The 12750-nt window shown below is 39.8% G+C and overlaps 2 protein-coding genes across 2 annotated transcripts in view; one reads left to right on the forward strand and one right to left on the reverse strand.

The window, feature by feature from the left end:
- Window positions 1-8496, reverse strand: part of trip6 (thyroid hormone receptor interactor 6) — a 38074-nt gene extending 29578 nt beyond the window's left edge. Inside the window, exon 1 of the mRNA XM_079605475.1 lies at window positions 8476-8496. The gene's annotated coding sequence lies outside the window, so the exon portion shown is untranslated. The remainder of the gene's footprint in view (window positions 1-8475) is intronic.
- bcl6b (BCL6B transcription repressor) lies at window positions 738-10582 on the forward strand. The gene is made up of 12 exons (XM_079605478.1): window positions 738-922; window positions 1534-1589; window positions 1958-2183; window positions 3012-3245; window positions 5513-5659; window positions 5781-5976; window positions 6504-6724; window positions 7561-7664; window positions 7757-7897; window positions 8249-8379; window positions 8467-8604; window positions 9584-10582. The coding sequence occupies exons 3-12, from the start codon at window positions 1966-1968 to the stop codon at window positions 9731-9733; spliced, it is 1680 nt and encodes a 559-aa protein (XP_079461604.1). The 5' UTR covers window positions 738-922; window positions 1534-1589; window positions 1958-1965; the 3' UTR covers window positions 9734-10582.
- Window positions 10583-12750: the final 2168 nt, after the last annotated feature.

Here is a 12750-nt window from a genome sequence, read left to right on the forward strand (position 1 = left end):
TGCTAATGTCTTGGTGTCAGAAACCACAGGACACCTTCAGGGGTTTCGAAGACTCCCTGCAATCCTTTTTAATGCATATATATATTAGAAATTTAGCTGTATGAAGTTTTTTCAAGTTCACATAAAAATACATATTACAGCGTTAGATTGCACAGTCCTATTTTGATCTTATGTTTGCATTGTCCCTGGACTCAAGCATGTCAGATGATTCCTATGGCAAACCATAAGAAACAAGTTGATGTATTTGCGCACAACTTCCTCTGAGACAATTTCCCTCGTCCTGGACAGACACCGGATCGTGCGCGTTTGCTTTGGTTCGCTGAACTCCTGGACAGTGTTGACAGGACTTCTGACCCGTTGACAATGTGCATTAGCCCACGCAACGACACACTCTCACACACACAAACCTACATTCCCTGGATTCTTCACATCCATACAAACATTTACAAAACACACGCACCATGCATCAAAAAGCACTCTACCCACTTTCCTGTCATCATTAAACACAAAAGGGCTCTAATACACAACTATAAATACTGACACACGGGGGCCTGGAGCCTTTTCCCGCTGAGCTTCCAGCGCGTGGGCAGAGTAAGGAAGGTGGAGAAGAGGATTCAAGATGGTGTTTTCCCGTCCTGATCAGAGACCATCGAGATCCCGCATTCAGTCATTATAAGAGACGCCACAAAACTGACCTGGGAGCAGTGTGAAAAGGCAGCTTAACTAACACAGGAAATAAACACCCTGACTGAATGAGACTTCCTGCACAGCGTTATAAAGGATACTCTCTCTTGGGTCAGACTGGTCAGTTTTCCAGAGACACGTTTGAGTGAGAGAGTCTAGACCGAGTGTGTGAAACTGGGATCAGAAGAGAGGAGCTGTAAGAACAGGGCGGTGTGTGTTCTCGTCCCTGCTGGTCGGGGTGAGTTCTCAATTCAGTCTTTTTAATGCATATCTATATTGAGACGTTTCTTGCAGACACATATTTTGAACTTGAATTCAAATTTTTTATTAGTTTTTCTCAAATGTGATGCTTTGGATTATACTTTTTGATGCTCAAACCACCTGCAAAATGTGGGAAAATCCCTTTCATCCTTACGTTCAAAGGAGGTGTTATGAATGAGATTTTAGGGGGTGAGGCAAAATACTAATGAATGAATGACAACGTGGTCATTTTTTCACTGTCCTCCTCAAATCATGCAGTTATTTATTTATTACTCTGAATTATTATGATGTGTTTAATTTTTAAAACGCTGTCTGGAGTTAGTAATTTTATAATAATAATTTTTTTCATAAAGTTTTACTGATTTGCTAATTAAATATTTCCGCTGCTAACTGAACTAATGCAATAGTCAGTGCATCACATTTTTTATTGTGCATGATATTTTATGGTTTTGCAGAATGATGCACCAGTAAAGTGATTCATAAAATGACATGTATGTAAAAAAAAAGAAAAAAAAGAAGATGTTTACTTTTTTACTTGTTATAAAACTTGGTGCATGTGGGTTACAATGATTTATTTTTTGATGGCAGGTACGAGTAGGGAGCTGGTCTCCCCAAATAGATGCTTCTGAATCTAATTTTGCCAGGTAAATATATCCTTATGTTTACTAAACATATTTTATAATTACTATAAAGTTCACATGACCATAATTAAAATAGGCTACGTAGACTATATTGTTAAATCAGTTGGCTTTCAAATTCTTTAGTTTTTATCTTATATATATATATATATATATATATATATATATATATATATATATATATATATATATATATATATATATATATATATATTATTATTATTATTTTTATTAGCCTTTATGAATGATATCAATAGCCTACATATTTTAATTATTTCCATCATGTTTTGCTAACTGGAATATAATGCAAAAATATTATCAGATGAGCTTAATTATCAGAAAATAATATGTTTACAATATTCTTTATCAAATAGCGAAATAAATGCAGATGGAAGAGGAACACGGAAGCCCCTCCGAGCACGCGGCGGCCTCGCATGTGATGGAGGTGAAGAAAGGCTACATTAAGGAGTTCACCCGCCACTCCAACGACGTGCTGCTGAACTTAAACGAGCTGCGGCATCGCGACATCCTCACCGACGCCACGCTGCTCGTGGGATCCGCCACGCTGCGCGCGCACTGCGCCGTGCTCATCGCATGCAGGTCGGGCATCCATCAAGGAGTGCCAGATTACTCACTTTCTCCCGCCCTCCCTCATTTCTTCTTTCCTGTCCCCCTTCGCCATTTTTCCTGTTTGTGCCCAGATTTGCCTTTGTTTGAAGACAGTTAGCTCACTCCTGTCCAGCATGAGATCATATTCAGCCCCGCGGCACACACACTGCTTTTGTTTCAGAAGTAGCCATTGTAGGCTACTATTGTGAGCAGATACGCCTTTGAATGGAAGGCAAGGCCATAGCCACAAAATGCCGAAATGATGACATAGAAGTCATTATTGACCAATTTAATGACCAATTATAAGATTAAAATGTTGAAATTATGACAAACATTAGAAATTATGACATTTATAATTTTAACTTTTTCTCATACTTGGGATAGAAATGCGAAATTATGACATAAATACCCAAATTATGATATAATTATAACAAAACATCTTAATTATGAAATGGTCATAATTATGACATTCAGAATTTTTACTTTTTATCTAATAATTGAGATACAAAGTTGAAATTATGAGATAGAAATAAAAATATATGACTGTCAATAAAGTCAGAAATATTACTTTATATGACTTTAAAGCTAGAATTTTTACTTTTTGTCATAATCTTACATTTTAATGTAATGATTATAACTTTTAAGTCATAATTTAATTTTTAAGACTTAGTGTTTAGATTTTTTTATGTCATATCATAAATATAATTTACAAAAGCATGATTTGAGTGGAAATGGGCTTCCACATTTGTCAGAGTAGTCAGTTGAAAGTGTTTTTATCCCACTTTCATTACTTTTTCTTACACGTCTGTTTTCCCACAGTGGATTCTTCTACACTCTGTTCTCTCGTCGAGCGGCCGGTGCCTGCGGTGAGCGGGTGTTTTCTCTTGCCCTGCCGGAGGGCCTGGACTCAGGCAGCGTTTCTCTGCTGCTGGACTTCATGTACACCTCCTGCCTCCCTCTCACGCCCCGCACAGTCTCTGGAGTGCTCGCCGCTGCCTCCTACCTGCAGATGGAGCACGTCGCAGAAACCTGCCGAGCATTTATCCAGCACAGGTGAGACTGAACACCAAAGCAGAGAAGATAGCACACACAGAACACTGACAGCGATTTGCAGACAAAGATTTCTGGTGACATAAGTGACAATGATGGTACAAATTTAAACAGAGCTCAACTTTATGCAAATAACCAACAATATGATGCAACAACTTGCCTGTACACTCTTAAAAATAAAGATTCTTTATTGGCATTTATGGTTCTATGAAGAACCTTTAACATCCATGGAACCTTTCCATTGCGCAAAAAGTTATTTAAAGTGGATAAAGGTTCTTAAGATTATTAAAATGTTTGTCACACTAAGAATTTCTCAGGGGAACGCAATAGTTTTTGTGAGGGAACGCAAAGTTTCTCAGGGGAACGCAAAGTTTCTCAGGGGAACGCAAAGTTTCTCGGGGGAACGCATTCGATTTTGCGAGGAACGGAAAGTTTCTTGGGGGAACGCATTCGATTTTGCGAGGAACGCAAAGTTTCTTGGGGAAACGCAAAGTTTCTTGGGGAAACGCAATAGATTTTGCGAGCGAATGCAAAGTTTCTCGGGGGAACGCAATAGATTTTGCGAGCGAATGCAAAGTTTCTCGGGGGAACGCAATAGATTTTGCGAGCGAATGCAAAGTTTCTCGGGGGAACGCAATAGATTTTGCGAGCGAATGCAAAGTTTCTCGGGGGAACGCAATAGATTTTGCGAGCGAATGCAAAGTTTCTCGGGGGAACGCAATAGATTTTGCGATGGAATGCAAAGTTTCTCGGGGGAACGCAAAGTTTCTTGGGGGAATGCAAAGTTTCTTGGGGGAACGCAATGTTTCTTGGGGGAACGCAATAGATTTTGCGAGGAATGCAAAGTTTCTCGGGGGAACGCAAAGTTTCTTGGGGGAATGCAAAGTTTCTTGGGGGAACGCAATGTTTCTTGGGGGAACGCAATAGATTTTGCGAGGAATGCAAAGTTTCTCGGGGGAATGCAAAGTTTCTCGGGGGAACGCAAAGTTTCTTGGGGGAACGCAATAGATTTTGCGAGGAATGCAAAGTTTCTTGGGGAAACGCAATAGATTTTGCGAGCGAATGCAAAGTTTCTCGGGGGAACGCAAAGTTTCTTGGGGGAACGCAATGTTTCTTGGGGGAACGCAACGTTTCTTGGGGGAACGCAATAGATTTTGCGAGGAATGCAAAGTTTCTCGGGGGAACGCAAAGTTTCTTGGGGGAATGCAAAGTTTCTTGGGGGAACGCAACGTTTCTTGGGGGAACGCAATAGATTTTGCGAGGAATGCAAAGTTTCTTGGGGAAACGCAATAGATTTTGCGAGCGAATGCAAAGTTTCTCGGGGGAACGCAAAGTTTCTTGGGGGAACGCAAAGTTTCTTGGGGGAACGCAACGTTTCTTGGGGGAACGCAATAGATTTTGCGAGCGAATGCAAAGTTTCTCGGGGGAACGCAAAGTTTCTTGGGGGAATGCAAAGTTTCTTGGGGGAACGCAATGTTTCTCGGGGGAACGCAATAGATTTTGCGAGGAATGCAAAGTTTCTTGGGGAAACGCAATAGATTTTGCGAGCGAATGCAAAGTTTCTCGGGGGAACGCAAAGTTTCTTGGGGGAACGCAATGTTTCTTGGGGGAACGCAACGTTTCTTGGGGGAACGCAATAGATTTTGCGAGGAATGCAAAGTTTCTCGGGGGAACGCAAAGTTTCTTGGGGGAATGCAAAGTTTCTTGGGGGAACGCAACGTTTCTTGGGGGAACGCAATAGATTTTGCGAGGAATGCAAAGTTTCTTGGGGGAATGCAAAGTTTCTTGGGGGAATGCAAAGTTTCTTGGGGGAATGCAAAGTTTCTTGGGGGAACGCAAAGTTTCTTGGGGGAACGCAATAGATTTTGCGAGGAATGCAAAGTTTCTTGGGGGAATGCAAAGTTTCTTGGGGGAACGCAATAGATTTTGCGAGGAATGCAAAGTTTCTTGGGGGAACGCAATGTTTCTTGGGGGAACGCAACGTTTCTTGGGGGAACGCAATAGATTTTGCGAGGAATGCAAAGTTTCTCGGGGGAACGCAAAGTTTCCCAGGGGAATGCAAAGTTTCTTGGGGGAACGCAACGTTTCTTGGGGGAACACAATAGATTTTGCGAGCGAACGCAAAGTTTCTCGGGGGAACGCAATAGATTTTTCAAGAGAACACAAAAGTTTTTTTTTTAAATCCTCCCATCTCACCTTCATTACTTCACAAATGTTTGTTTGAATTATGTTTGCATAAATAGACGAAAAGTTTGTTCTTTTCTCGGCAGTGAAAGGATCACTGCGAGTCCCTCTTTGATGGAGCCAGCCTCCAGAGCGCCTCTCGGGGGAAGATCACCACCTGCTCATCCCACCATCTTCTCCTCCCCCTCCAGGCCCGATGCGGAGGCAGAAGATCCCATCCCAGACCGAGCCAGGTAAAAGGCTTATAGAGGGAATGTCTAATATTATGTGTTTGAATGCATTTTACACTTCCACTAGATCCCATCTCAAAAATGGTTATAAAAAGGTTATAAAATACATCAACTGTGTTTACAGGATTCCAGGTGAGAGCTTTGCCTCGCTGGATCCAGGAACTGGCCTGATTGCTATCCCCAAGTCTCAGACCCTCAAACTAGAGGAATCGTCACCTCCAACCCCCTCCACACCATCCCCAGACAGTCCTTCCCAATCCAGCGGGCAGCCCAACTCTCCTGCCGAGTCCAGCGGCTGCAGTCTCTCTCCTCAACTAAAGGTGTGCATGATTATGAATGATTTATCTGTGCATATTGTTATTATTTTTTTTTAAATTCATGTGGAGTCTTAATCTTTAATCAAATACGTTAACCCCTCTAAACAAGTGTCATGGCAGGGTAGGACTAAAAATCCTGACATGCAAACATGCCTCCATTTAGTTAGCAACGCCCAACTTCTTACGATCCAATCAATTCCTGGGAATTGCTGTAAGTTACCGAAAGCAAAACCGCACATGAAAATCAGCAACACGGTTTACACGCATTAATCCGTCTCTCTCACACTGTATGACGTGACAGACAAGTAGTCCAGTCCTGTTCTGTTTACACAGCGTTGGTTTTCGGAGAATGTAGTTGTGAGTCCTGAAAAAGGGGTGTGAGTTTGGTTATAGAATATGGCTTTCACTCCCATAAATCACAGAACTGTGTGTGTGTGTGAATGTAACCGTATAAAGGACTCAAATAGGGCTGACAACTGTATTCTGTTCCTGTGTGAACGTGGCGTAATTGTAATGTTTCATCCTTACAGAAGAGATCTGAATCTAAACCTACTCCTGACCCAAAGGCCTGCAACTGGAAGAAGTACAAGTATATTGTCCTCAACCCTCTGTGTGCCACAACTATAAAGGAGGAGGGGCCTGGAGAGGAGCGTCAAGCACAAAGCCACGCCCCCTTTGTTAGTGATAGGATGGAAGATCCTAAAACAGCGAATAACATTTGGACAGGGGAGGAGCCTGGAATGAATAATAGGTGTGTTTAGCCTCTTTTGACTTACTCCACTTTTTTGGAAATTTTCCAGCTCCCCTAGAGTTAAATAGTTGAGTTTTACTGTTTTCGAATCCATTCAGCCGATCTCTGAGTCTGGCGGTAGCACTTTTAGCATAGCTTAGCATAGATCATTGAATCTGATTAGCATCTCTCTCAAAAAAATGACCAAAGAGTTTATATATTTTCCTATTTAAAACTTGACTCTTCTGTAGTTACATCGTGTGCCAAGACTGGCGGAAAATGAAAAGTTTTCAAGGCCAATATGACTAGGAACTATTCTCTCATTCCTGCGCAATAATCAAGGAACTGCCGTCGTACCAGCAGCGCAATGATATTACACAGCGCCTTAAAATAGTCCCCAGCTCGGTAACTTCCCATGTGACCGGCACTAAGTTCGTAATATCATTGCGCTGCTGGTACGGCAGCAGTTTCTTGATTATTATGCAGAAATGAGAGTATAGTTCCTATATATCGGCCTAGAAAATCTAAATTTTTTATTTTCTGTCGGTCTTAGCACACGATGTAACTACAGAAGAGTCAAGTTTTAAATAGGAAAAATATCTAAACTCTTTGGTAATTTTTTTGGGGAGAAACGCTAACGGTCTAATCAGATTCAATGATCTATGCTAAGCTATGCTAAAAGTGCTACCGCCAGACCCGGAGATCGGCTGAATGGATTCGAAAACGGTAAAACTGTTTAACTCTAGAGGAGCTGGAAAATGAGCCTATTTCCAAAATAGGAGTGTTCCTTTAACTGATGAAAGAACTTCTGATGTAACTGATTAAAAATGTATTGACCATTGTTTTGTTTCTTCTAGGAAAACTTTGCATCTTCCATACAATATGTCACAGCAAAAATATCCCCATCATGTTGTGGACCGTCGTTTGCAACCCCTGACCCTTTCGATCAGTGAGGATAAAGGTCAGTGAGCATCTCTTAACTTTACTATGACTAGCTGTGCTTACAAAAATAAGCAATCTCATCTTATTTTTCATCCTCTTCCTTTTTAAAAGGTCTCTGCAGTCCTTATGTTTGCACCCAAATAGCCAATCAGAATCCTTTATTGGGCCAACATCCAATCAAGTTTGAGAGCCTCCCTGCACAGCTCAGTTACATTGGAAATCAAGGCACAAACACAAAGCCTTCCTGCTCAGGTGAGGTGGTTCACTAATGTTGACTGTAAACAAAATATTGTTGGTTTAACTTAAAAAAATAAGTTACCTGGTTGCCAAGTTCATCGAAATTAAAAATGTGGTTTAATCAACAAAAATTTGAAATAGTATGTTACGTGAACAACATTAATTATCTAGGTTGATTTGACAAAAGAAAAAAAGTTGTAATAACAAATCATAAAAATATTTTTTTACAGTGTACAACTTTTTTTTTTTTGATTATCAGTTAATTGTTTTATGTATTTATGTATGCACTATATCAAATAAAGTTTATTATTATTACCGACTTGCTTCTCATTCATTATATCTCTCTTATGCTCTCGCTGACTCCAGGAGACAAGCCCTACCGCTGTAATGTGTGTGGGGCGCAGTTCAACCGGCCTGCGAATTTAAAGACTCATTCCCGCATCCACTCGGGAGAAAAGCCCTACCGCTGCGACACATGCGGCGCCAGATTTGTGCAGGTACATCTGCGCAGGATTGCATGTGTCATTCTTATATTTAAGCATTTAAAATTATATTCTTAAAAAAATGCATGATGTGTGTTGTAGGTCGCTCACCTGCGCGCTCACGTTCTGATCCACACCGGAGAAAAGCCGTACCCATGTAACACCTGTGGGACACGTTTCCGACACCTGCAGACGCTGAAGAGCCACCTGCGCATCCACACCGGAGAGAAGCCGTACAGCGTCAGTATATTTTTATATCTTTATATATATATATAAACACATATTTAAAACACAGCCCTGCATCTTTAAAAATCTCATAATTTACCAAAAAAGGCCTAATATAATCTAATTTGATGATGCTGCGTTCAAAATTATGAATAAAAACTTTCCATTATGTACTTTTTTTTCTTCACAAAATAAGACTAAAGATTTGTTCAATTTTATATACAGGTGAAACTCGAAAAATGTTAATATCGTGCAAAAGTTAATTTTTTTTAAGTAATTCAACTTAAAAGGTGAAACTAATATTTTATATCGACTCATTACATGCAAAGTGAGATATTTCAAGCCTTTATTTGTTATAATTTTGATGATTATGGCTTACAGCTTATGAAAACCCCAAATTCAAAATTAGAATATTGTGAAAAGGTTTTCATAAGCTGTAAGCCATAATCATCAAAATTATAACAAATAAAGGCTTGAAATATCTCTCTTTGCATGTAATGAGTCTATATAATATATTAGTTTCACCTTTTAAGTTGAATTACTGAAATAAATGTCCTTTTTGATTTCATGAGGACTTTAACTTATATTCTGCGAAGGAGTGGAAACACATTTTCAAAATAAATACGCTTTTTTTCTTCTTCTCAAAATCTGTAATTTTATGTCGCTGTTTGGATGTTGTAAAACTCCCACAGATTTAGCAGACAACATCTGTCACTGTCCATAATTCTAACCTTGAAATCGAGGGTTAGGCATATTTCATACATCGAGATTGGTCTAAATTGCTACCGAAAATTGAGATTGATTACCCCTAACTAACTGCTAGTCATACTAGTTCTTAAGACACAGTCTAAACACAATGGCTATGTTTATGCAACTGGCCCCTAGTGATTAAGGGATTCAAAAATCTTTACAAAAATCAAATTTTTTACATGAACTACAACTTTAAATGAAGGTATGCTGAAATCTCACTCTCTGCTCTAATCTTTTCTTCCAGTGTGAGAAATGTCACCTGCACTTCCGCCATAAGAGCCAGCTGAGGCTGCATCTGAGACAGAAGCACGGCGCGATCACCAACACCAAGATCCGCTACAAGGTTCTGACCGACCCGTACCAACCTGGACCCCCCCTGCTGCAAGCTGGCTGAGGGACACGGTCAACATCGCAGGCACCGTAGCTATACGCTCACTCTGAAGATACAAACGTTTAGGCTGAAGACTGATGGATCTATGAAACTGTATTGTAAAGAGTTTAAAGAGGTGGAGTGCTGCATTCGAGGACCGCTGGACTCAAATATACCAATGAATGTAGTCTTCCCAGAATGCAGCACTCCTGCACTAGATGTGCTGACTGTTACCTTTATTATTTGTTGAAATATTATTATTTATTTTGCTTTGATATTTCATATTTTATGCTGTTGCAACTAGTATTTTGTCGTCATGTTGGCAGGGGAAATGGTGCATATCATTGTCAAAAAGTCCCTGTTCAGATTGTAATTGTTTCTCAGGGGGAAACACTAAATGAGTTGTGTATTAGCATGACTAATCATCTTACTAGTCGGCGAAGTATCCAGGTCAAATGTTAACCTTATGTAAACAAGAGGTTGTGTTAACATTTTTTTCCTGCTAATTTTCACATTGGTAAAGAAAAAAATATAATTTGGAAGGATAAAACGCAAGACAGAAAACCATTTAAACCATTTGAATGCTCAAGCTTTATCACTGAGGAGCCAAGCTCATTTATTTTTCCAGACATACGTACCCATCAGAAACAATTGCCATCCGAATAGGGATTAAAGGTTTGTTCACACCAAGAGAAATAACTATAACGATACTAGATACATTATCGTTCTGTTTAATCTGCAGTTTTGTCGTCTGTCGCTTTAAATGCTCGAGCTCTGAAAGCAGGATCGATTCTGATTGGCTGTCAATGTTTTTATCGCTCATTATCAGCTTCAATCTGTAGCGACATCACGTGACTGTGTGTGTTGTTATCGTTATAGACCAACGCTACTTTTGCGTCATCGAAGGGTAACGCCCCTTTTTGGGGGAAAACAAACGGATTCCCCTGAGAACAGAACTCGCTCTAATAAGTTTCTTGACAGCAAAAATGGCACAAATATACACACTCTTTGCCGGCCGAGGACCGTGAGTGGTATTTAAAGAAGCTACTGGATATGGGGATACAGAGGTGTCCCTTTGAAATGGTCGAAAACTGGATTAATGACCCCACGCAGTGGCCAAATATGGACTATTCAGAGTTTCAGACATCTAGCACTGTCTCGTGGAATCACCAATTAACGTTAGCCTATTTTTTTTGTCATTAACACACTCACAGTATGACAAACTAGACGATGTCTAGAGGAGTCGGTGGTTTACTTGGATCATATTTCACTTGATTTAAGCTATTGACATAGTTTTGTTGTCGACTAGCTAACGTTGTTAACGTTACTAGTTAACGTTAGAAAGACGAAGCTGCTAGCAGCAGTTTAGTTGGTATGATAACGAAATTAAAGCCAGTAACTAGCAAGGCAAAGAGAGTGTATATGTTTGTGCCATTTTAGTTTTTTAAGAAACATTTTGCAGATCTAGAGCGAGTTCTGTTCTCAGGGGAATCCGTTTGTTTTCCCCCAAAAAGGGGCGTTACCCTTCGATGACGCAAAAGTAGCGTTGGTCTATAGAGCTGGTAAGTCCCGCCCCTTCCGTAAAACCCCGCTGGACCTCAAAGTTGAAAAACCGTCAATGCAAGTGAATGGGAGAAAATAATTATTTTCTGGTCCCGTTTGAATTGTGCCATGAATGTGAACATATGTTGTCTGTGAATTTTTTATATAATCTTTCATGTTACAAGTTTGACAGTATATGGTATGATTCGTCGGCTAGCAGTTGTGGAAAAGACATAACGAGAAAGACTACATGTCGCCTATGTGACGTCACCCCATAAAGTTGACTTGCCCGTGGTTTTCGCCAACCTCAACGATTTCGTCCTCTCCCTGAAAGAAGGCGGTGAAGTGCACCAAAGACAGCCATGTCTAGCGGGATCCGTGAGCTAGAGCCGTGAGCTAGTGGTGTTGACGTTTCAAACGCGCCGACAGCAGCGAAGAGTTGTAGTCCACAAAGTGCTCTCACACAAAGTCTACCCGTATCAAACTTCTACCCGCTAAATTGTAGCATTCTTCACACGAAAGTTTATATAAAAAATTCAAAGTCAACATATGTTCACATTCATGGCACAATTCAAACGGGACCAGAAAATAATTATTTTCTCCCATTCACTTGCATTGACGGTTTTTCAACGTTGAGGTCCAGCGGGGTTAGCGGAGGGGGCGGGACTTACCAGCTCTATAGCTGTGGTGTGAACTCTGCTATTCTTTTATATTCAGAACAATTTTTTAGAACTATATCTTTATCTATATCGTTATAGTAGTTATCGTCCTTGGTGTGAAACGAGCCCTAAGACAGTAAAATGAATCGGGTGAATTGAAAAGGCTTCAGTAGCCTACATATGGAAGGATATGCAAGATTATTTTTGCTGTTGTGATATAAAGATGGTTTGTGGCAGAGTGTGAAGATGTTTATTAGGAGTTCAGATTGGAGATGTAAGAGCTGAATGAAGGTAAAAATTAGTGGATAATTCTGCAAGATTATAAATGGAAGACAGATAAAGAAGTGCAATTAAGGAATTAAGCATGTTTGAGAAAGAAGAGAAAAATGACTTGTGATTTTTTTTATTAATCAATATGCTGTCATTTTAATATCTGTTTATTTATTATTATTTCTCTTATTAATTGTTCTGCCAAAATAGTGTTCTTATATTTGTTAATGAATCCATTCAGGTCCAGTCACCAGAATGTCAAACTGAAATATAACCTCTTTGCTTAATATTTACCGGTTATTTAGTATTGTAATGTACTAATTTAAAAGGCCTGGAGCCTGTGTTTAAGTAACAAGAAGAAAATTTGTAAAGAATTAGACTCTCAATGTATCTTTTTTTAATGATACTTGTGTTTTTTAGAGGCCATTTTAAGATTTTCATGATGTATTATATAGTTTCCAAGAGTCCAAGCAGGTCGAGGACTCACTAGTCAAACTAATATACATGTAAAGAAGAGTGATGATGATGATGATGAGGATGATGATATCAACAAAATTGTATTGCGCTCTT

This window comes from Phoxinus phoxinus (genome assembly GCF_949152265.1).
Source record: "Phoxinus phoxinus genome assembly, chromosome: 2".
Lineage (NCBI taxonomy): Eukaryota > Metazoa > Chordata > Actinopteri > Cypriniformes > Leuciscidae > Phoxinus > Phoxinus phoxinus.